Source organism: Scardinius erythrophthalmus (assembly GCF_964197995.2).
Source record: "Scardinius erythrophthalmus genome assembly, chromosome: 12".
NCBI classification, from domain to species: Eukaryota; Metazoa; Chordata; class Actinopteri; order Cypriniformes; family Leuciscidae; genus Scardinius; species Scardinius erythrophthalmus.
In genome coordinates, this window is record NC_138232.1 from 33952168 (window position 1) to 33976101 (window position 23934).

Genomic DNA, 23934 nt, shown 5'->3' on the forward strand with positions numbered 1-23934 from the left:
GTTTAGAAAGCCATAGGGCCTATATGTTATGAATCATCTCTGTGCCTGGTAAGTTTAGTTTGTACATAGACTGATAGTCTTTTAAAGGTGGTATCAGTGATTTCAGGCCCAAAAATATTTATATATTTTTTCCTAACGATCCGCTAGCTGTCCGCCCCATAAGCATGCCGTCAAAAAAACTCTGTAGGCAGCCTAGGCTCTGAGATCTGCACACAAAAACAAATGGTTTAGCCAAACACTCAAAACCAAAATAAATAGTGTTCCAACCAATCACCGACAGGGGGAGGGTGTTGTGAGGTTTTGTGCTCGTGCACGGCTGCACGCAAAGTCAGAGCTGAAGAAAAAGCTGGCTCAAAACCTCACAACACCCTCACAACACAGGAAAGATTAGATGAATGTGATAAAAATGTTTTTGGGCCTGAAATCACTGATACCACCTTTAAGTGTCGTCACAGTGTTTTCTTTGCGACACAAAACCTGCAAATTGCTGCTGACAGCACATTGAAATAATGAGTGCACAAAAAGTCGTGTTCATAGCAGTTTTAATTCACACATTTCAAATAAAACGAATAGAATTTCTCTTACACATTGTCTACACACACGCCCACATCCAAGCACTTAAGTAACAAAAGTAAACGTCAAGACATAAAAATACCTTGAACAAAGAAGAGGACCATAACATTTTAATAGGTTATAATAAACTTTTTTTTGTTGTTGACTTGATACATTCAGTGAATAAGTATAAAAAGTATATGAGACAACCCTCTGTGTGCAAGGATATCTGTCAGTATGCCTGTTGATAAAAGCAGCATTATCCAGTAAAACGGCAAGTCTACCCAAACCACAATTTTACATCATTATTCGTTTTATAATGACATTGAATCAAGGTTATACTTAACTGTTCTCTTTAAAAGCTTAACTGCCCAAACATGATTTCATTATATTGGTTCAGTTAGATATAATGATATAAAGATATTTTCTGCTGTGGACATAAAAAGAGGCTTTCTTGGAAGCCGCTTTGGTAAGAAAGCATCAGCAAAGAACATAAATGGGAAAATGCAAATGTAGACTTGGCATGACATGAGGGTAAAGGCATCATAACTACTCTCTTTAAAAGCCATGACAAGATAACCAACTATAGCTTAACACCATTTATTTCCCACAACTGCTATCACTTCAGCTAAATGCCTTACACAGGAGCACATCGAACACTCAGAATCAAAGTTTAACACTTGAGTAACTTTACGGTAATGTGAGAAGATAATTACTTGCGCGAGGGTTCAAAAACAGGGAATAAATGCCTCTTTAAATATTTTCAGGTGTGTATTTTTGTGCACTCACAGGTTTTTACTAAGTGACAACGCAAAGTGTAATTTATGTTGATTTGCAATACACTAATTATAAAGGTGTTACACAGCTTTTATGGCAGGCACTTACACTTAGAGCAAGACCCCATAGTTTAACGGCTACTAAAAGCACAAACACCATCTGCCAAAACAATGAGCTTTTTAATCATCACACGGGACAAAATAGTGATACAACCATGACACCTTTCCCCTTGTGTTTGCCACTGACAAACTTGCCCATTACCTCTAAACAAGAACCACATTTTCACCAGTTACCACACATTTTCACTCATCAATAAAACTAGTTGTGCAGACTGCTACTCTATAAATATATTAAATATGTGTTTAAGGATACAAGTGATATTAATGGCTAAAATCCATCTATGCTTGCTTTTTGAAAAAAGCAACTAATTTACGCCAACAAGGAAATTTATTGCTTGATGTTCTTTCTTTGTGAGGGAAAAAGATGCAGAGGACTGAGGAGACAAACACAATGACCCTGACATTTGAAAAAAAGAAAAAAGAAAAAGAAAATTCACCTGCAACATGTTCCCTGAACACTGACCATAGCAAATAATTGGTTCTGCCTGCACTTCAGGCCTGGTCCATAGGGGGCGCCGTTGTACTGTGGTGCGGCTGTAAGTCTGCTGGGATCCCACAGTGATTGAACAGTGGGGGGAGAAGGTGCTTGGTTTGGGACGTCGGTGATGAGGGTGAGGATGCGGGTGTAGAGCGACTGACGGGGACAGTTTGGCTGCTCTGATGCAAAGCAGAGAGGGCCGAACTGGGCTGACAGGGGGCTGAGGGCACGGGGGTCATTGGCGTTGAGAGGGCTGTGGACATCAGCAGGCCGTCTGAGGCAATAAGGCTGTGAAACTGTGAGGAGTCGCTGAGGGGGAGGGCGAGAACGCCCCACGAGCCATGAGAGATGTCCTCGTCCTTGCAAAGGGGCAGATCACTCAGATCTGCTTTGGAGTTATCCATCTTAGCTAGGAGATGAGGTTGTCTCTGTGTGTACGTGCTATCTGTGAGATGCCCCACAGAGGATGGAGGAGTCAGAGGGGGCTGTGGTGATGGAGGTGATGGGGGGAAAGCGTCTTCAGAGGTGGGGAGCAGACTGGGGTCCAGCTCCAGGCTGGAAAGGGTTTCAGCAGATAGCCGCGCACTCAGTAGTTCCACGACTCCCACCGGCATGCTACGACAATCTACCCCTTCTACGGGACCAAGCTCAGCCATTCCGCTTAGACATGCAAGGGATTCTGGGTACGAGCTCATGGCCTGCAGAACGCGAACCAATTCCTCGGCTTCCTCAGAGGTGGGCAACAGCTCACTATTCTTACCTATATGACAAATAAACATGAATTAGCGAATATAAAATGACTGTAAACAAAGTGAGAGAAGAAAACAGAGTAATTACCAGAAAAGACATAGAAAGTATAAAGTCTATAAGGGTAAAAATATCAATTCTTAAAAGCCCAATCTTTAACTCTGTGCCTGAATTACTCTTTTTCCTGCAGCCCCAGACAGCAAATGAGATCATATTTATCCCAAATTTGCAGAAAAAAACACAAAATAAAAGCAATAAGCATAAAAAAGCATAAAAGCTTCAATTGAGTTGTTCTTGTGGAAAACCAGTGCAAGTCTCAATCACGGACAAATGACACTTACTGTCATCTTAATGAATCAGTCAAATGAATCAGACAGATTAAAAGTAAAAAATAAATAAATCAGTCGGATGGATCCTTCAATGAATTAAGTTATAGTATATATTTTAAATAATTAGTTTCAAATATAATTTATTCATCAGCGATGCATTAAATTGATCAAAAGAGGCAGTAAAGACATTAATAATGTTACAAAAAATTCTTTCAAATTCAAATGCTGTTGAATTTTACATTCAGCAAAAGAATCATTATGGTTTCCACAAAAAAAATTAAGCAACAACTGTTTTCAAACATTGATAATAATAAGAAATGTCTCTTGAGCACTAAATCAGCATATTAGAATGATTTCTGAAGGATCTTGTGACACTGAAGATTGGAGTAATGATGCTAAAAATTCAGCTTTGATCATAGGAATACATTGTTAAAACAGAGAACCGCTTTATTAAATTGTAATAAAATTTCACAATATTACTGTTTTTACTGTATTTTGCAGCCTTGGTGAGCATAAGAGACTTCTTTCAAAAACATCAAAAACATCTTAACTTTTGAACAGTAGTGTGTAATACATATATATATCGTAATTTATGTATGATACAGTGATATATTGTACATTAAGTGTTAATGAGTTTATAATTTTATGATAACTTTACACATTACCAACTTTTTGGTTGTTTATCTGTTAAATAAAATAGGAATTTAACTGCATTTATTGGGCCCTTATACATTTTTTACCTCCTTCAAAAATGAATAAATGAATGAATAAATAAAATATAATGTCCACTTTTTTAAGCAAAATAGACATTATAACTGAAATATACCAGGGAACTACACTAACCTTTTCCACTGGTGGCACTTGCGCTACTAACTTTTTCAGTTACTGGCGCAAAACATGATTTGGTCGCACAAATTGTTTATAGTAAGCCGCTCTGGATAATAATGAACAATAATGAAACTGTATTGCATACAGATGTGCTTTTTATTTTACTTGCCATCTTTTAAACCACATGCCTTCTTGTTTTTGTTTTCTTTAACATTGGTTGGGATAGATTTACTGTAATAGAAAATACATAAAGAGCAAAATGGATTTCAACATGCTGGTTGGCACAGATGGGCAGACTCCTGAACTCTTAAGTAGTGATGCACCGATGTGAAAATTGTGGCCGATACCGATAATAACCGATATTAATATTGCTGTTATGGCCGATATCGATATCTCTGTTTAGAAAACAAATTTACTGATAATCAAATAAAGAGAAATTTTCCAAAACACTAAACACTTTTCTAAAATTAAGAAACCCCTAGAAAACAGTAAAAAAAAAACAGGTGTACAATAAAGATAGGCTACTTAATTTATTATTCCAATATCCAAATATGATACTAAATAGCACAGGGAAAAGGGCTTCTGTTTGTGACTTGCTGTCTTTGCATTTAAACATTGCACATTTTAAACAGGACAGGCATTAGCTGCATAAATGTTAGCCAATACAAACATATTTATAGAAAACAGTTGACAATGAATAGACAGGAGTCCAATAATAGCATAACGAATCACTTATTCTAAAAATAATATCAAGTTCGCTAAGTTTGACGAATCCGACATATAACGAGGGCTGTGTTGTAAAACGTCCCTCATATAACGAATTTTAAAAAACACGGATGGATAATACAATATGCTTTCCGACATTTTGACAGAAAAAAACCCAAGCAAGAACAAAATTTAAACTATAGCCCGTCAATTTTCATTTTACAATTATCTTCTCTCTGTGTGTGCACGCACATTATTAATTATCTTCTCTATTAGTGAGAGAGAGAGAGAGAGAGAGAGAGAGAGAGAGAGAGAGAGAGAGAGAGAGAGAGAGAGAGAGAGAGAGAGAGAGAGAGAGAGAGAGAGAGAGAGAGAGAGAGAGAGAGAGAGAGAGAGAGAGAGTCGCGCAGATACAATGGTACGTTTTAGTAACGGTCGCGGGGCTGAAGCCAACTTGATGTGTTGAATGCTCAGAGCACGTTATAAAACGTATTCTTAAAATACACATTTCTGTTTTAATAAATGCTCATAGTAAATCATAGCGCATTGCCTAAAATATAGGTACAAAAATAATCAGTGATACATTTGCGACCCATTGAAAATTTTGGTCGCAATGGCATTTCAAAAGGTCGCATATGCGACCATTTTGGTCGCAGTGTAGTTCCCTGTATACAGAAATGAATCAGAATCAAATCAAAATCTGATGATCTGTATCAATACCCTTCCATAATATTATAGCACTTTTACCTTCAAAAAGATCAAAGTCCTGCAGGTCATCCGGGAGTCGAGGCAGAACATCTGAGAAATCCTCCTGATTCAACTCTAGGTCATGTGGAATGTCACTGATGTCATTGGTGATGTCATCTGGAAATTCATCTGCACTTAAATCAGGAGTTAAAGGGCTCCTGAAAAACACAAAGACAATGAGTGCGCATTCACAGACATACGCAAACACACACGCATACAAACACACTCGGCTTTCACCTTATGCCAGAAGGCTGAGTGGGCAGGCACAAAATGGAAGGCATTCCCAGGTTACCCTGGGGTAGCGCAGGAGGAATGGGTTTCTGAGGGCGCTTTGGTGCTCCTCGCTTGCCTTTCTTCTTATGCTTCTTACTGAGCGCTGGAGGCTTGGCTTTCTTCAGTGGCCTGTGCCGCTGAATCTGCTGGTGGTGGTGGTACGTTCTCCGGCTGATATCACCTCGCAGGAAATTGTCCTGTAAAGTACCATTAGTGCACATATGGTTATAGTAGTTACTAGCAAAAAGTTTATTACGCAATGAAACAGTCTTCTGTTTCTCACCATTTTCTTGGCATGCTCATCACAAAGTGGTGTCTGGTGCGTGATGTCAAAGACAGGGATGGAACACTGAGCTCCATCTGCAAAGCGAGCAGTGCAGCTTGAGAACAGCTGCTGTGAACGGTTCTGAAGGATATCTACAGAGTGCCATTAAGGACACAACACAGGGAACGAACCAAAGTCGATCGGTCAATCACCAAAGCAGATGGTTAGTTGAAGTCACAGGAAAAATTGCTCTGAATGCAGACGAACAGCCAAAAGCAGTCAGCTATTGTTAAGAACTTTGAGAGGATACGTTGAAAGCAGTGCCTGGTGAACGGTAAGGCTGAATTTCTGCAGTCTTCACCTTTCACGATAGCCAAGCATAAACCTGAGTCATCTCCAGCCATTGGTACTGCAGTGCTGTGGAATTAAAACAAGAAAACAAACTACTGCAACATGAAAGCATGTCGAGCACATCACGGGTGTAGATTGGACGTTGCATCACAATACTTGAAAGATCTGGTATTAATACTCTTAGCCAGCAACACGATATTTGCTGATATCTCAAATCTTGAAGAGATACTATTAGGATAGGAATTGATAAGATTCAGGGGCCTGCGATTGATATATCAATTGTTAAGATATTATGCGCCTGTTTTTTTTTTTTTTTAAAGAAGACACATTATGCCCTTTTACGAGCCTAGAACAGGTTTTCATGCTTGAACGATACATATTTTTTTTTTAAATCACATATTTTATACTGTTGCAGCACCTCTTTTCCCAGTCTGTCAGTATCGCTCTCTTAAGTTTCTCTCTCTATGAAGCCCCTCCTTCCAAAAAGCTTAATGTGCTCTGATTGGTCAGCTGAATCAGTGTGTTGTTATTGATCAACCAATTCAAGCATGTTTCGGAAATGCCACGCCCCTTTCCATAACCGCATTAGGCCCGGGGTGGAAAAACACACTATAAACACAACTCAACCAGGCCTCGTCCCATTTTTTTCCGTATGCCTCTGGCGGGAATTATTTACATGCGGAATACTGTGACGTCTATGTTCCTGGAAGAAAACTCAAAAGACTACAATCGAAGCATTTCAGAGTTTACTGATGTAGAGAATAGCTCCCTTTGGACTGGACTTTGTAACTTTGCAGACCTTTTTTATGCTCAAACAGCAACATTACACACTAAAGAAAGTTGAAAATGTAAACTTGTAAAGCATAATAGATCCTCTTTAAGTCAATTAGAAATGAAGCCAAAATATAACATGAACTTTCAACAATAAAATGAGGCACTCTAGTTGTTGAAAAGTTATTGATATTTTATGCATTGCATCAATACATCATATCGCATCAACACATAATGTATTGTTACACCCCTAATGCATGTGTTTTTTTACCTGGAGGGTGTGGAGGTCTCATTATGTTGTTCCTGAATAAGCTGTGCGGTGTGTTGAGGTTCCTTTCTTGCTGCCTGCAGCAGGGCTTTACGAAGAGCATGCTGGGATCTTCTCTCTCTCCTGAAGCCCCTCTGCTCCCTGCAAAGGTGCGTGTGTTTTTGTCTCAGGTATGAGCAGAAGCCTGCCAAACGCTCAGCACGGGAACTGCTGGAACTGCAAAGAGACGGGAAAGAGATTTCTCTAGATCAGCAGTTTTCAAACTGTGGGTTCAGATACACTGATGGGTCACAGAATGGAAATAAGCATTCATATTCATGCCACGGATTTAAATAGGCAAATGCTTACGAGTCAATGATTGGATCATTATTGCAGTGATTAAGTTTCTAGCATGTTATGTTTGCCAACAGTTCTTCTAACCCTAATTGAAGGTGCGTGTAGCTTTTCATTTCTTAAACAACCATGTAGGAAGACACATCATGGCCGTATTCCAGGATGACAATGTCAAGATTCATCAGGCTCAAACTGTCTAAGAATGGTTGGGAGGGAGCATGAAGAATCATTTTTACACATGAATTGGCACCTCTGAGTCCAGACCTTAAATTCGTTGAAAGTCTTTGGGATGTGCTGGATGACACTTTACAGAGTTCTGGACTCTTGCATTGTCAAATACAAGAGCTTAACCAAAAATCGAAGATATTTCTTGTTTTATTCAACCCTTAATTCTAGAGCTGCATAAAAACGCATTTTATAATGTATACATTTGTATTTGCAGTATGCCAAGTTCTAAAATATTTTATCGGGTAGAAGTAGTTGTATTAGTAATTAGTAAATTAGTAAGTAGTTGATATTATCCATAATGAACAGCTGTAAAAGTCATGTAAATTCTTAAAAAGTGTGGGAACATTCAGAACATTCAAATTCTGGAATCTTGCAATTTCATTTACAGAATCTAGGAATGTCGAGCCTTCAAATATTGTTGTGGACAATAGGGGTCTTGGAGACAAAAAGTTTAAGAACCACTGCTCTTGGTTTTTACCTTCCAAAAATGACTTTAAAAGATCACTGAAACAACTGAAAGTTCCATTTGTACTTTACTCTTTCGTGTGACATAAATATTGAATATTTTTTTCTATTTTGTGAGAAAGAAGCCATGGAGTTATACGAGAAGTTGAAGTTTAGCAGTCATTAAAAAAAAATGTAGCTGCAGAATACGACAATTGACCAATCAGAATGAAGTATTCCAGAGATCTACATTATAATATGGGTTAATCTTTGCGTTTGGCATTAAATTAGGTGGAGGATGGATGATTGTCAGACTGATGGATTACTGTACCTTTCTTTAAAGTGCTTCTCTTGTAGTCTCTGGCACTGATATGACACTAGCTTCCCCAAGTCTCCATCTTCCTCTTCACTGTCTTCTGACCAATCAAGCCCTAGAACACAAGCTGTGTTTGTCATTAAAACAAACTAAAGCCAAACTAATTTTTAAATGTCAAAATCCCAGGTCAACATTTCCTACCTAAATGTGCGTTCAGGTCTTGGTACCTCCCCTTGTGTTGGTCCATCAATCTATGGAACTTCTGCAAACATGGAGCTTGTTGCCGCATAGCAACTGAGCGCACTTTTATTAATTGTCCATGTATGTCATCACGGCTTGGTGCCATCCCTGAAACTGCAGGGGAAACCTTTTTATCAAACGCATGATTGAGGTCCAGTTTAATTTTGTTATCAGTTGGAGCTGTGTCTTTTGAGCCCAGATGGCTGTCCGGAAGTGTGGATGAGGTTTTGAATAATGGACCTGAACGAACTGCAGGGGTTTGTAGGGTTGCTGCGTTAGGGGAGGAGGGAACTATGGCTGTTTGTGTGGTTCTTCCAGTCTGCGGAGGAGGGAGGCAAGAATGTGGAAGGGTTGAAGAAAGAGCGGAGGTTCTGAGATGGTTTGGGAACGCTGGAACACTGTGATCTTGCTGTTTCTGCTTATGGTTCAGAGCTTGGTTTTCTTGGGGTTTCTTCAGGAATGTGCCACTTGATTTTAACATTTTTTCTCCCCTGCAAAAGGCGAAGGGATCTGAGGGGAGTAGACAAGCCAGGGAGGGTGGTGGGGATGGAGGTAAAAGCTCGAGACCTTTGTGAGTTTTCAGAGCCAGGGATGGAACGGTAATTTTGAGGGCCAAAGACTCAATGGTATCTTGTTTCTTCTTTCGCTCCTTCTTGGGGAGGACACCCATAACCTGAAGGTGACTATTACAATACCTAAAAGACAAACAGATTGTTTTCAGTATTATTTTAAGCATGCACATCTTTTCTTTAAACATTTGTTAATCCACAAACTTACTTGCGGTCGTGAGCCTTGGGTATTGGGTTGGTGCAGCGCTGGCTATTGTACTTGGCTACATATTCGCACTGCCTGAAGGGAGCGGTCCGGTCCTCGAGCACATGGCGGATGCAGAAAGCATAACCATTGAGCCTGCGCTGCTTGCAAAGCTTTGGACTGTATGAGCACAGAGGCTTGTGGTCCACCTCCGAGTAGTGGATGTGTTTGCCTTCATACATCCCAGGGCTGGAACTCTACGGAACATCAGCTGATGAAAAAAAAAAAAAAAAAGCGGTATGTGAATGAGACAAAAGTGTGATGAAAGCATTGAGTCAACTACCAAAAGTCAAATTCAGCTCGAAGAACAACTGGTCAATGAGACATTCACTTTAAATCAAAACTGAAAATATGCTTTACATTTACAGGTGTAATTCTGTTTCTAAATTATTTAAATGTTATTTTTATATATATATGTTTATTGTTGTACATTTAGGGTATAAAGGTATAAAATGCACTACACTTTTAAGGCTGAAATACACACTACATGACTTTTGCCCAGATTTTCCCCTCATTTTGCAGTTTGGAGAAGTCGATGTTAGTTTTCATTCTGCAGATTTTGGGCAGTTGGGAGTTGTTGTTTTTTTTCTCCGGATTTCTGACTCTTTTTTAGCGTAAGACGATATTCTATCTAGTCGGAGGATATCAAACATCTTTTGATTTTGAACACTTTGTTCTCATTTGTCATTCGTCTCCATGCAACGAGGTGCATGTTTCTGCACTTATTTTTTGTGTTCGTAATGACTTTAAAGTCTAGTAGTGTGTGATCCTCAGTCAGTTTGCTCAGTTTTTCTCTGTAATCATTTACAAAGTCGGCAAGCTATATAATGCCTAGTGCTTTAAAATCTCTTCCGTGTAGTGTATTCCAGCCTTTACTGTAATATTAACTTTATTGATCTCAATTGCAGGAAGCTCCAATTTCCCCTACAGCTTCCCTAAACACCATAGTTTGCAGAGACATAATGATAATCAAACCTCTCAGCTCTTCCATTATTATTGCGCTCCTTCATAATGAGTTTCTAGCACTCGCTTATGTATACAAAACTATGAATGTTATGCATTTGTACTAACTATACAAGTCAAACAGCTATAATAAAACCATGAATATAAAAATGACACACTCGCTCATCAGCAGGTCAAGTGACATCCTATTTAAAATAGCTTTCAATATGTTGCAGTCACTTCCAACACCTAACAATTCTGAACTCTGCATTTTAAAGCACTCATGAAAATATGCAGTGTGTTGGCTGCTCAGCATAAACAGCTCAAACCATTAAATATTAAAGTGACAGGAAGAAGGAAAAGTAGCCCCTGTTTCAAGCAATCAATGACACTTGAGGAAAAACAGCTGGTGTAAGCAGAGCTTTAAGCAGGTGAAACACTAAATCATAAAACGATGGCTCGTAAAAGTGTTTGGGCAGAGTACAATACGTTTGACATGCAAAGCAACTTTGAAAACGCAAGGGGACGGTGGACAACCCGCCTACTACTCTATCATGTACTTGGGCAGCACTATCAGTTACTTTTGAGGCAAGGATTGAGCAAGTTGGGTGTAGCGCCTGAAGAAGCAATTTACTTCTTTTTCCGAAATATACGGTCAAAATCAGAGCGGCAGAATGTATTTCTTTGTTGCGTCGTACAAATATTTCGAACGTATTTTGAAACTTTGTAACGGTCGTCGGAATATTTTATTTGTGAGAAACACTCGGGACCGATTATAAGCAAAATACCTGTCAAATGAGAATAAGCGTTGTCGACGACCGGAGACATTTGAAAGTTTCGGGGTTTTATTTATTAGTTAAATTTGGATTAGTTTCGTGAGTTTACGTTTTAGTAATATTACAATAAAATTGATATCAGATACACATTTTGACGACATACATTCCTTTATTTTCTGCGCAATTCGTAGTTACCGTTGGCCTGTGAAACCTCCCGAATCCCCCCGAGTCGAGTAGCGAGACACCCGCCTTGCAGTGCGTGATAAGCGGTCTTCCGCCTTTACTTGAGTCCGTTGCTTTCCGGCTGCAGCTCAGCCTCCGATCACTGCGGCCTGTGCTAAACTAGCTACGCTGATCTTTTCATACGGTCGACGGCTATTCCTCTCAGCGGGGATATTCCGCCTCTACCTTTCCATGTAACGCTAGCAGATTTAGTTTTTTAACGCGTGGATATAATTTTGCACGAATCCTACTGGCACATCTTTGTCGATTAGTTAAATAAAACTAGCCGTACACAAAGAGAAGGGGGTGTTGGTTTAGTCATCGGATGCGAGGCTTCTTACAGCACAACTACAGGCACTGGGGGGACATGACAACAGCCAACAGTGCAACAACAACCTCTGCAACCATTTTGGAATTCAACTTTGTATGTTCATTGTCGGCTTTTAGAAAGATGACAGATCTCGCAAACATACACTAAAGATTGAACATTTGTGTGTCCAGCTGTCAAAAGTGTTCGGACCAGCGTGAAGTTTTATTTAAGCCGCAGTCATTGATTTCAAGTTTTGAGGGATCTCCCCCAAAGTCTTTTCCGACAGCCTCCTCTCACGCGTCTCATCCATGCCTGGAATGACATCACCAACTTCAAATTCAGTGCAATCTCACGTGCGACGAGAACATTCTTGTCAGTCATATTTTCCCTTCGTTGCTATCAATAAATATTATCAAGGTGACAAGACTTGTGATATTAACTCTGAAGCAGGTGTTACTGATATTTCTAAGTGTCTTGTGTTGCCCCCTATTCAGTCAGTGATGTCAGCATGATCCTAACATAGTGGCAAAAAAAGGTAAAGATCAAGGGCAGGTAAAGTTTGATCAGTAACTGAGTAAAACCCATGATAATCCATTACTTTGTTATTAAGTTAAATTCATTAATTTAAGATTATTCAACTGATAGAATTCTTTCAAATTATGAGTATATATTTTCAGAAGAAAACAGGCTTTACACTGCACTTAATCCAACTTCATTAATAAGAAGGAAACCCAATCAAGATGCTTATTTTTAGAAAACATTTTCCCCTTACACTTCCATCCTAGCTTCTACCAAAACAGAATATTTGGTTTTCTATCACACCCTTACTTTAAAGAATTTAGACCAGCAATGTGAACGGCGACAATAGTATATTGATATAATACATTTTTATTTATTATAATAAGAGCTTTCCAAAACAAAGCAGACCTCATTCAACTTAATCATGGGAATGAAAACTTTACAACACCCTTCAAAGCCTATTTAAATATGATAATTTCACACATTTTGCTGCTCTGGTGAAGTCTGACTATGTAAGACACAAGAGACAAACAGCAAAGTAATGCTAAAATCCAGGTATGTGTTTGTACATGTACTTGACGATGACTACTTTTGTGTGCATTACTATAGATAGATTGGTGTGCCTGAAGGGGTTTTAACAAATTGAGGGCTCATCGACTGCTGCTGCCCCCTCGGTCACAGCCTTCACACACTTGGCCATTGTCTGAGAGGCTCTGCTTATGGGGTCTATAGAGAAAGACAACCAAAGGCAATGGTAAATGGCAGGTTCAAAGACATACACTAGGTTACAGCATTCTATTCAAACATAAGAACTTAATATAACTCATTAAACCAACATAATATATTTGTTACTCTACCGGTCATGTAGAAATCCTTCACTGTGAGCTGAGGAGGGACAATAGGAGCCGCAAGCAATGACTGATTCACAGCCTAAGGAGACCAGGAGAACATTAGTGAACAGTTCAAGTAGGGGAGATTTAAAACAAAAATTGACAAAAAAAAAAAAAAAACACAAACCTTTGAAAGCTCATGGGCTTGTTTAAAATAATTGGCTTCCTCTACATCATCATATCTCACCAGGTTAGGAGAGACCTCTTCCAGCCTTCTCCTTACCTCATCCAGTGTGTCATACGGCAGTGTGATTCCTGCCAGCTGAGCAAACAAAAACAAGAATTTGTAATGAACAGTCTACACTTTCTTCAAAAGAATAGCTCAGCAAATGTATATGAACAATATGAGGAACAGGTTGTACATTGTTAAAGTACAGGTTAAGGAGCGTACCTCAGAAATGGCACGCAAAATCTTCCAGTCCTCGCGTGCAATACCGGGAGCAGTGACTGCCACTCTAGTCTGCTGGGCACGACCCTCTGTGTTGACGTATGTGCCAGTCTTTTCGGTGTATGCAGCACCAGGCATGATGACATCAGCCATGAGTGCACCTACATCTCCATGGTGACCTGGATAAGCATGTGGTGCCATTAAACATAAGAATATACGTATAAGAATATACTGTATTTGGATGCAAGGCGCTTGCCATGAGATTGCGGTACTGAACAAGAGTACAGAGCTGTGGTTTCTCTCCGCTCCCCCTTTCTCTTACCTGACATCCATCTGAGGTCTGGGAGTCTGAAAATTCTGTCATTAATTACTCACCCTCATGTCGTTCCAAACCTGTAAGACTTTCTTTCAACTTTGGAACACAAATGAAGATATTTTTGATGAAATCTGAGAGCCTTCTGTCCCTCCATAGACAGCTACGCAACTATTTTTTTTTTTATGTCGATTAAAGAAATCGCAAAATGAATCCATGTGAATTGCACGATCACTTTATATGATAAACAGATGGAGTTAGGATTTTATTCACGTATAAACATTCATCAACTCAAACATCAGTTGTGGTAAACAGAAACTCAAACATGGTCGCTTGACTTGTGAGAACCAATGAGATTCATTCTCATGTGTAACGCAGCATGTCTGAACTTCCGCAAGAACCAATGAGGTTCAGTTGAGCTTCTGTTTATGGTCACTGATCAATGTTGTTATTATGTGAATAAAAGACTAAATTAAATCTGTTCATCATATAAAGCGATCAAGTCTCCTCAGAAAATATGGACAAAAAACGCTCAATTCATATGGATTAATTTTATGATCTCTTTATGAACTTTTTGAAACATCAAAGGGTTGGTTGTGTAGCAGTCTATGGAGGGACAGAAATCGCTGTTTCAGCAAAAATACTGTTCTGAAGATGAACGAAAGTCTTACAAGCTTGGAACGACATGAGGGCAAGTAATTAATGACAGAATTTTCATTTTTGTGTGAACTATCCTTTTAACCCTAAGCTGATTTGTTGAATCAGGTGTGTTTGATTAGGGAGACAGACATCTTGGGCCCTGTCCCAAATGGCACACTCCGGACTTGTGGACTTCCTCAGAGTCCACACTTTGTTGACGTCATGTAGTGCAGACCTATAGGGCCCTTGGCGCGAGTCCACGAGGGCGCATTGAGAGGTATTTTTGGGACAGACTCGATCGTCACGCCGGAAATAACGGCCTGTTTTTTTTTTTTTTTTGCATTACAATATAAATCATTACAATGGAAATAATACAAAACAATGAACATGCACATGTGGGGATACAGAGAAAATGAAAGTAAATAATAACAGTAAATAAAATATTTTTACAATTTATATAAAACTTGTTCTATAATACAGGATATTTTCGAAGCTCTTTTATTGGAGGGGATTTTTTGAAGTGAAGAATAACTGTAAATCATAAGCAAAAAATTTGCAACTAGGTTTGAATTTAATTGCTTTGTGAATATGATATTTACCCATCGTACAGAAAAAGTTTAATATATCATCTAGCTTTTTATTTTCAGAGACATCAGAGTGAAAAATAACCTTACTGACAGAAATATTACAGGTCTGGTTGTTGTTGGACAGGAGAAATCACATTTTTTGCGCTCCAGCGTCTCATCTCCACGTCCACTACACAGCCTAATTTTACAGTTCTATATTTTGATATTGTGCATATCACCTGGGCAATAGATATATCATGCTTATTTAAATGATGTATACAGTTGTACATAATAATACATAATGTTACATTTGAACTAAGATTGCAATTTTAAAACATAATGAAAATGTGCATGAGTTTCAGATGAATTTACAGGTTTCAATATTCATACTATGTTTAGATATGACTCAGTAAAGCCCTGATATTCGGTTCTATTTATTTAATGAATCATAATGTGATCGTATTATTAAACGCGCTATTATTATGTTTGAGACATCAACCACTGGTCGATGACCATAATGTTTGTATAAACTGTAGGTAACAACTGGTAAAATGTACATTTAGGTCATAAAAACTGTAATATTTTCTTCTCAGCCATGTCAACAATTATCCGTGAGTGAAATCTCCTCCCATCCGTTGTGTGATTGGCCTTTCGCAAGGATTCCTGGGTAGTTAAAGTGCGTGAAGCCTGCTTCTATGCGGGCTTCGTGGAAGACCGCTTCAAGGGTACAAAGGGGGCGCTGCTGAGCACACTTCAGAGCGGTAAAATGTTGAATGGGACAGTCTACGGACTCGTAGACTCAGCGAGCACGCGCAATTCAAGTCCACGAGACCGAAAGTCCGCATGAAGTGCGCCATTTGGGACAGGGCCTAAAATGTGCAGTGCTGAGGGTAATCAAGGACCAGGGTTGGGAATCACTGGTATAGAATACAAAATTTGCAAGTGAGGTTACTGACCCTGGTAGATGACAAAGCTGTCTTTGGGAAGATCTGCTCTGGTGATGCAACCAGCATCAGCTCCCAGGAGAAACAGCACTTTGGGAGGGTTCTTCCGGATTGCATCAACACCAGGCTTGTAACCCAGGTCCAGGGCTGCCACTTGACTGGCCACCCTAAGGTTACATTTATATGACAAGGTCAGTACTTGTGCTAAGCAAAGGGTCAACATTCACAATTCTTTTATTCACATAGAACAGAAATGATACTCAAAGAATGGTCCACATATGCATACACACTTATGACAGTATCTGACCTGTGCAGCACATTGAGAACCTTCCATCCCTCCTCAACACCGCTGATGGCTCGAGAATTTTGAGCAATTGTGGACACAGCCTTAAAGATGGCTGCCCCATCATCCCTCTGGAGAGCGGAGCTACCCACCACTACAATGGGCTTTTTGGCCTGGGCTAGGACCTGAAATACAAAACCATACTCCAATTCTTTCTCATTCAAGAGTCAACTTCTGATGATGTCATGCTAAACACCAACATTATTAAATAATGTTACCTTGCAGAAAGGGTGTGTTCCATCAGCAATCTCTTGCAGAACTTGTGTAGTTTCACCCAGATGGTTGTAACTGTAGCTTAAGTCCACCTTATGACCAACCATGGCCACCTCGAGCTCATTATGCAACCAACTGAAGAATGGGGATAAAAAGAAAAAGTGGGGTGGAGTGAAATGACACCTGCTCAACTGGTTCCAACTGTTGCAAACAAGAGTGTGCAATGGTTTTACCTCTTGCGGACACGTGAATTGAAGAGAGGTGCCTCGTAACGTGGGTTGGTTCCAATCAGAAGCAGAAGGTCACACTCCTCAATGCCAGTGATACGGCTGTTCAAGAGGTAATTGGAGCGCAGGTCGGTCCTAAGGAGCCAAAAGAGAAAAATGAGTTTAAATCCGTAATGGTAAGATTAAAGAGATGGTTCACCAAAACTGTCATCAATTGATCACCCCCAATTCCATTCTCATAAGACTTTTGTTCATCTTCTAAACACTACTTAAGATATTTTTTAATAAAAACAGAGAGGTTTCTGTACCTCCACTGAAAGCCCATTACACCTAAATTTAAGCTTCAACAAGTTCATAAAGATATCGTAATCCTTATTAATTGAAGCTCAAACATTATTTTTTGACACGCGAGAACCAATGAGGATTGTTCCTACTTGTCAAGACAGTATATGCAAGCTGCCATTGACCATATTTGTGTTCATCTATGTGTATTGATGAATGTGAATAAAAGCTTAAATTAAATCTATTCATCTAACAATTCTTGCCAAGACCTGGATTAAATAGCTTGATTCATATCGATTACTTTCATGTACTTTTTGAAGGTTGAAAGTTTTGGTGGAATGGGCTTTCAAAGGGAGGGACAGAAATCTTTCAGATTTTCATTAAAAATTAAACAAAAGTCTTATGGACTTATTTCCTTGCTCTTGCAATGCTTGCTATTGTTGTTAAATCATATGAATGTGTGGTTTAAAGGGATGTTTGCCTTCACGAGTAGGAGATGGTCAATGTTGTGAAGCAATAATTTTCCATTGTTTTTCCCTTGGTATAATAACACTTGTTGGATTCATACTGGTCAGAAAAATTCAGATCATTGAGTAGTGTAATATCTAGATGAAGTCTGAGCTTTGAAACAGGCAACTAAGATTATTCAATAAACTCTGCACTTTTTATTATCATCACTTCGTCTTCTGCTGCTCTTCCCTGGCTTTCTCAATCAAACTCTCAGGCTGATAGAAGGCTGCTAATAGAGTCTTTAGGTAAAAGACAAGACATTCTGTTGACAGGTTTTGCTGGGTTGCACACCAGACAAAACGGATATCTTTTGACAAGATCTGGCGTCCGGGGCTGGATTTGACATTTCTGACGTGGAGATTCCATTCGATCTAACAGTGTCCTGAGTGTTTTTAGCATGTTGAAATATGGTTGCAAGGGTGTTCTGGGTGGCTGCTAAGTGGTTATTTACACAAGTCTAAGCAATTTGTTGAAAATGTCTAACCCTTGGAATGACCAATAGTAACAGCAATGCTTGCAGTAACATCACAATATATTATGAATATAACTATTAGAAAAAATCCAATAATAATTACTTGAAATCAGTGTGAACGAGAAGAGATATTACTAAAATCAGGGCAGACATCATTCTTATCGGATAAGGACTCACCCGGAACCAGTCATTGGGAAGACCTCCTCAGTGCAGAGGGTCTCACTGTCCAGTCTATTCAGTAGGTCCTTCAGAGCCACTAGTGCCTCAGCATCTACCATCCCACCAGCAATAGCTCCTACCTCAGAACCTTGAACTCCTTGAAGCTGCAAAACACAAAAATCACAACCAGTGAAATCTACTGTCTGCAAATAACAAAGCATATCATACTAAACAGATACATGTATGATTCTAGTTTATAATTTGCAATCACTCACTGCTCCAGCTACACGTGTAAGAACATCCTCCCAAGTGGTGGCAACCAACTGTCCACTGGCATCCTTCACCATGGGCTGGGTCAGGCGCTGCCTCTTCAGTCCATCATATGCAAACCTTATAGAGGGTGGGCCAGAGACAGGACAGTAGACTAACCATGAGTGTGTGTGAATGAAGAAAGAGAGGGGCGTTGTCTTATTTTAAGAGCTTATGGGCTCACCTGGTCTTGTCGGATATCCATTCCTCATTGACATCCTCATTCAAGCGGGGAAGAATTCTCATGACCTCACCACCCCTGGTGCTCACCACAATGTTGGAGCCAACAGCATCCAGCACATCAATGGACTCAGTCTTTCTGTAGACACATGAGAACAGCATTTTAAAAATTAAAGTGTACACATATTCAAGTAACTCACTATTAAAACCCCTGTACACATTCATTCGAAGGCTTACACCCTCAGTATTCATCCTGTGAAAACTATTTTGAAATCTGACATTGAGTTACCATGGAAACAATACTTAAATTCCTTTTAGCAGGCTCCTCCCCCCTGGTGGGCAGTGTCATGTTTCATATTACAAAATTTACTGCATACTTTATAATCAAAACTTGAGAAAACACAAAACTTGTTGGAAAGGTCTGAGACTCAAGGTTTTGTATTTGGTGATTGTCTTGTGATAGAAGTGATATTGTGACAGAAGTGTATTAATTTATGAAAGAAGAAAAAATTCAGTGGAATGTGGGTGACACCTGATGGCTATTTTTGGTACAGAGCCTAAACAAAATCTCTTTTTTTTTTTTGAGTAAAAATAATTTGGTTTGAAATCGCTGGTGTTTCTGATGTCACAAACTACCTTGTAACCAATCACGTCACCGTGTGATCGTCAACAAGTGGTTCTCTGAGCTGGTGCGAGTAAGTGGAGGCATTGCTAATTTGCATATTCATAGAACCGTGTATACTAAATGAGGTAAGGGTGTAGAGTAGGGCTGCACGATTAACCTTTATCGCATCGATATTGAGGTTTTAACTCCCGCAATAACCTAACCTCAGGAGTCTGAGGTTTTTTCCCCCACCTCTGACATTTGAGTGACAAACCTATTAGCCAATCAAAATGGTCGAATCTCGCGTTCCTGGCTTGCTGACCAATTAGAAATGGCAATGGAAAGTTACAAGGTTGTATGCAGTGCACCGTATTTCTGTCAGCAGCAAAGCAGCTAACACACAACGTGTAGGCTACCTCGAATTGTGCCAATAGAAAAAGCTTGTAACTGCGCAGAAATGGCCGAAATATGCGACCATTTTTTGAGAATGTGCGAGTTAAAATTTTATGTGGTCGCATTTGTGCGAGTGCATGGTCATGTAGCCTACTAAGTTAAATTCACGCATGAATTTTCTGCATTGAACTTGTTTTAGCGCCCGCCAAAGTGAATTTTTGTCCCGCCAAAGTATTATTTGATCGGTGAGTAATGTAGATGAACTGCTGCGCTTGTGAGTGACAGGGCGCATGTTTGACAGAACGAGCAGAGAGAGAGCCGGTCGCGCGCGCGCGCATTCTCTCTCTCTCTCTCTCTCTCTTCGGAGCCTGGCGAAAGTAAACAAGACTTCACAGTCTCCAAACTAAGCGCTGTCTTGCTCTCTCTCCCTCGCACAAAATAAATCGACACGGTGGTAAAAGGTCGGAAGACCAAAGTTTCATGTGGATCATTCGGAGATTTTTTTTCCCCCTGAATTACCGCTGGGTGTGAATTGTGCTAAATAAATTAACCTCAAAAGCGTTCCGGACATTTAACTGACAAAAAAAAAACTCTTTAATTAAACGAAAAAAATATCCAGTGATGAAATGTTTTCTGTGTTGACAGAAATCTTGGATGTCCATGTCCTAACTGCTGGGATAATCACACAACGCGCATGACACGTCCAATTCGCGAACTAATGACTCCTTTGAACCGATTCATTTTAATGAATGGTTAAAACAACTGATCTTTCCAACAGTGAACTCAGGAGACGTCTGAATCGGTGTATAACTAATCAGTAACACTTTACAATAAGGTTATATTTATTACATAAATTACATAAAAAGTACAGTTTTAAGCTTTAAAATAAATAAAACCAAAAAAATCGAAAATCGCACCGCAATCGCAATATTTGTCAGAAAAACCGCAATTAGGTTTTTTCTCAAAATCGTGCAGCCCTAGTGTAGAGTTACATTCAAGCTTTTTTAAGGCATGAAGAAATTATTTAAAGGAAAAATTTAAATATGTAATTTTGGTGATCAAATATGAGTTTTAAGGGATACAATTATTGACTACAGTGGGTCTTTTAAAAAAAATTCTATAACTTTTTTACATATTCAATTTTGAAGAGGTTTCACTTCAGCAATATTCTGCTGAGTGTCTTCTTTAAAAAGAGACCAAACTTTGTTTTCTTAGGATAGTGCATTTTCACATCTATGTTCAGGGATTATAAGGCAGCATAAAAAAAGTTAAAAACTATTGGATCTGCTCAGAGCCACTCTGGATCTGCCATAACCAATCGCTAACATTTGGTCGTGACGTAACCCTACAACTCAAACTAGCGCATGACCTCAACGTCATCATTCTCAGCCACTCCCTCTGTTCACTGATTGGACCAGCAAAAATTTGGCCGGAGAAAACCCATGAATATACCGCAAACCCAGATGGAGTACTGAAGGATTAGCCAGGCTAATGAAAGTGTACACATGAGAGCAAATGCTCTCTCAGGATCGTACCTGGTCTCCCAGGGTCGTGAAGTGAAGGCGTAAGGTTTGGACGTCAGCGCTCCAACAGGACACAAGTCAATCACGTTACCAGATAATTCAGACATGAACATCTTCTCAACGTAGGTACCAATCTGCATGGTGTTACCACGTCCAGTAGTTCCCAGGTCCTCCACACCAGCAACCTCACTGGCAAAACTGTAAAGTTACACACAAAAAATTTTTGTAGAAAGAGACATTTAGAATTGATCCTGAAGGTAATAGGCATGAGAAAAAAAGAAAAAAAAGTAATCAGTAATGCTTTGTACCATATGCCACTATTTTCCAGCAAGTTTGTTATAGCTGTCAAAGTAGCCTTACGGATAAAAAAAATGTTAAAATATATCAAACCTAAAAGTATTTATACGTGATCTAATGATCAATATTATTAAATTACAATATATATATTAAATTAATAATTCAGGTTTATTATGGCTTTAAAAATTGATTTCTGGTAATACATTAACTACTACTAATTGAATTGGTCCATCAGAAAATAATCCTTATTGTTGAGCCCCGCACAACATATATTTTGTGCATTTATGTAGCTTGTACAATAATAGATCTCCAACCCACCGAACACAACGTGTGCAATGTATACAGCGGGTCATGATAGTCTTGATGAGCGGTCCAATGTTCTTATCTTCCACTGCTCTTTTGTCTTCTGTAAAACGGCTTCTGTCAGCACCAAACATCATCGATTGGTCCTATATATCCAGCACAACATCAAGATGATCATAAAAAATTTATCAATGTATTTTTTTTTCATTCTGGCGTGCATACTCAAGTTGACAGTATTTCTTACCTGCAAATCACATTCTCCTCCCTGATCACAGATTGGACAGTCAAGAGGGTGGTTGGAAAGCAGGAACTCCATGACTCCCTCTCTATCATAAGCACAATAAGAAAATATTTTTTTTAAATAAATATTATATGTGATGATGACAACTCTGCGTGAGAAGTATTTGTAAAGCAAGAAACTACTTCTCAAACCTGGCTTTTCGTGTTTTCTCTGAGTTGGTCAAAATGTTCCACCCTTTCATGACAGGCATTGCACACGCTGCAACAGGCTGTTGATGAAAAACATATGGAAAAAACGTGCTTAAAGTAAGACCTGTCATGTATTTTGATAATAATCAGTAATGCGTAATGATGTCGTAATCTTAATACTTTCAATGGTGCATGTTACCTTTGGCGCTCTCTCGATTTCCACCAGACACATGCGGCAGTTACCGGCCACTGACAGACGATCATGATAGCAGAAACGAGGAATCTGCACACCAACTTTCTCACAAGCCTAAACACAGTTGGCATGTCAACATGGAATGTACAATCCTTGCATAGAATTATTAAAAGGAAATGGTCTCTGCATCATTACCTGTAGTACAGTAGTCCCTGGCTCCACCATGACAGGCTTTCCATCTACAAACACTTCAACCATATTGCTTGAGGCCCGAACTGATGTCCACACTGTCGCAAAAACAAGCAAATGTGAGTAAATGACTGAGAAGCCAGTAAAGTTGCTCAGCATTCTTAAAAATGGGCATCACACTTAACCTTGAAAGATTAAAAAAAGAATGCATAGAGCAAATTACCATTGTTAGTGGTGGCAATGGAGCCCTTGGAATGGGCCGCCAAAGCCCGACTTACTGCTGGCAAACGCAACATGTCGCTGTAGAAGAAAATGGCAAGTGATTAGAAGCACACGTAATATGTTGATCCCCACTATTGCAATGCTTAGTATCTAGGTTAACAATGGATAAATATGCCACAGTACCTTGTAACACAAGGAAATTACAAAGAAATAGCCACAATATTTCTTTATAAACAGATCTTAGGTGTGCAAATAACAGTATTATTTAATAAATTCCTTATATATTCAAATCTCTGCAGAGTGCAGACAATAAGTTCTATGGCAAAGATTACAAAACCCCAGATTTTATAACAGCAACATAGCATGTTTGTATCCTTACAAAGATTTATAAAAGAAACATTTGCATATATCTATGTAAAGGCAAAGTATATCATATATCTATACCTCACTGTAAAGGCAAAGTAGATTAAAACTTAAAATTTAAAACCAATGCTGTTGACATTTCCATTCTACACACACTAGTTACGTTAGCAGGCTAACACTCAGAGGCGCAGTGGCTTCAAGGACAGGGGAGAACGTTACTGTAAATTACCCATGTTCCGCATGCGTTTATAAACCCAGCACTAATTCACAAAGCAAATGTCTGGACAAAACGCTGTTTACAGTCTAATCTAGACAAATTGCAATATTTAATTCTTACCTTGACGCTATTTGGCCTTCTAGACCAGAACAGCGCGACTGCCGTAGGTTCAGTTGTGAGTGACTCGGGTGATTACGGAGGAGATGACGGAAATAGCCGATTCACATCGATCTTTGAAAAATGACAAAAACATTTAATTGGATCATATTATTATATAATATAGAACATGCATGCGTGTATGTATGTAAAATACATTAATATATTAAATACATTTTTTAAATAATAAAGCCAACGTTTTATGTTGACCTTTTACATTTATAGTCGTCATTTCCGCTCATAAAAGCGGTCGTTTC

The 23934-nt window shown here is 39.1% G+C and overlaps 2 protein-coding genes across 3 annotated transcripts; both read right to left on the reverse strand.

Moving 5' to 3' along the window:
- Positions 1-526: 526 nt before the first annotated feature.
- On the reverse strand, positions 527-11909 carry ino80db (INO80 complex subunit Db). Of its 2 annotated transcripts, none has more exons than XM_081381340.1 (10): positions 11498-11909; positions 9549-9795; positions 8733-9466; positions 8547-8646; positions 7214-7426; positions 6131-6237; positions 5839-5972; positions 5520-5752; positions 5283-5440; positions 527-2686 (listed from the first exon to the last, which is right to left on the reverse strand). In XM_081381340.1, the coding sequence occupies exons 2-10, from the start codon at positions 9764-9766 to the stop codon at positions 1941-1943; spliced, it is 2643 nt and encodes an 880-aa protein (XP_081237466.1). In that variant the 5' UTR covers positions 9767-9795; positions 11498-11909; the 3' UTR covers positions 527-1940. The 2 variants fall into 2 exon arrangements, with proteins under 2 accessions (XP_081237466.1, XP_081237465.1); XM_081381339.1 differs by having other exon boundaries at positions 8547-8658; positions 11498-11790.
- Positions 11910-12704: 795 nt separating this feature from the next.
- ndufs1 (NADH:ubiquinone oxidoreductase core subunit S1) lies at positions 12705-23711 on the reverse strand. Its single transcript, XM_081381341.1, has 19 exons — positions 23642-23711; positions 22943-23019; positions 22726-22817; positions 22537-22644; positions 22341-22417; positions 22153-22234; positions 21924-22054; positions 21321-21506; positions 18793-18927; positions 18575-18689; positions 18318-18463; positions 16883-17011; positions 16655-16784; positions 16401-16561; positions 16106-16260; positions 13635-13810; positions 13371-13505; positions 13211-13283; positions 12705-13079 (listed from the first exon to the last, which is right to left on the reverse strand). Exons 2-19 carry the CDS (start codon positions 23013-23015, stop codon positions 12988-12990), a joined length of 2196 nt encoding a protein of 731 aa, XP_081237467.1. The 5' UTR covers positions 23016-23019; positions 23642-23711; the 3' UTR covers positions 12705-12987.
- Positions 23712-23934: the final 223 nt, after the last annotated feature.

What these genes read in the sequence shown, in the direction of transcription:
- ino80db (XM_081381339.1), bottom strand. Translation starts at nt 9,766, where the DNA reads ATGTATGAAGGCAAACACATCCACTACTCGGAGGTGGACCACAAGCCT. An exon ending in ATGAGCATGCCAAGAAAATG is followed by an intron (nt 5,753 to 5,838) that starts GTGAGAAACAGA and finishes GGTACTTTACAG; the next exon opens with GACAATTTCCTGCGAGGTGA. An exon ending in ACTCAGCCTTCTGGCATAAG is followed by an intron (nt 5,441 to 5,519) that starts GTGAAAGCCGAG and finishes TGTGTTTTTCAG; the next exon opens with GAGCCCTTTAACTCCTGATT.
- ndufs1 (XM_081381341.1), bottom strand. Translation starts at nt 23,015, where the DNA reads ATGTTGCGTTTGCCAGCAGTAAGTCGGGCTTTGGCGGCCCATTCCAAG. An exon ending in CATTGCCACCACTAACAATG is followed by an intron (nt 22,818 to 22,942) that starts GTAATTTGCTCT and finishes TTTTTGCGACAG; the next exon opens with TGTGGACATCAGTTCGGGCC. An exon ending in GTTCTCAATGTGCTGCACAG is followed by an intron (nt 16,261 to 16,400) that starts GTCAGATACTGT and finishes ATGTAACCTTAG; the next exon opens with GGTGGCCAGTCAAGTGGCAG.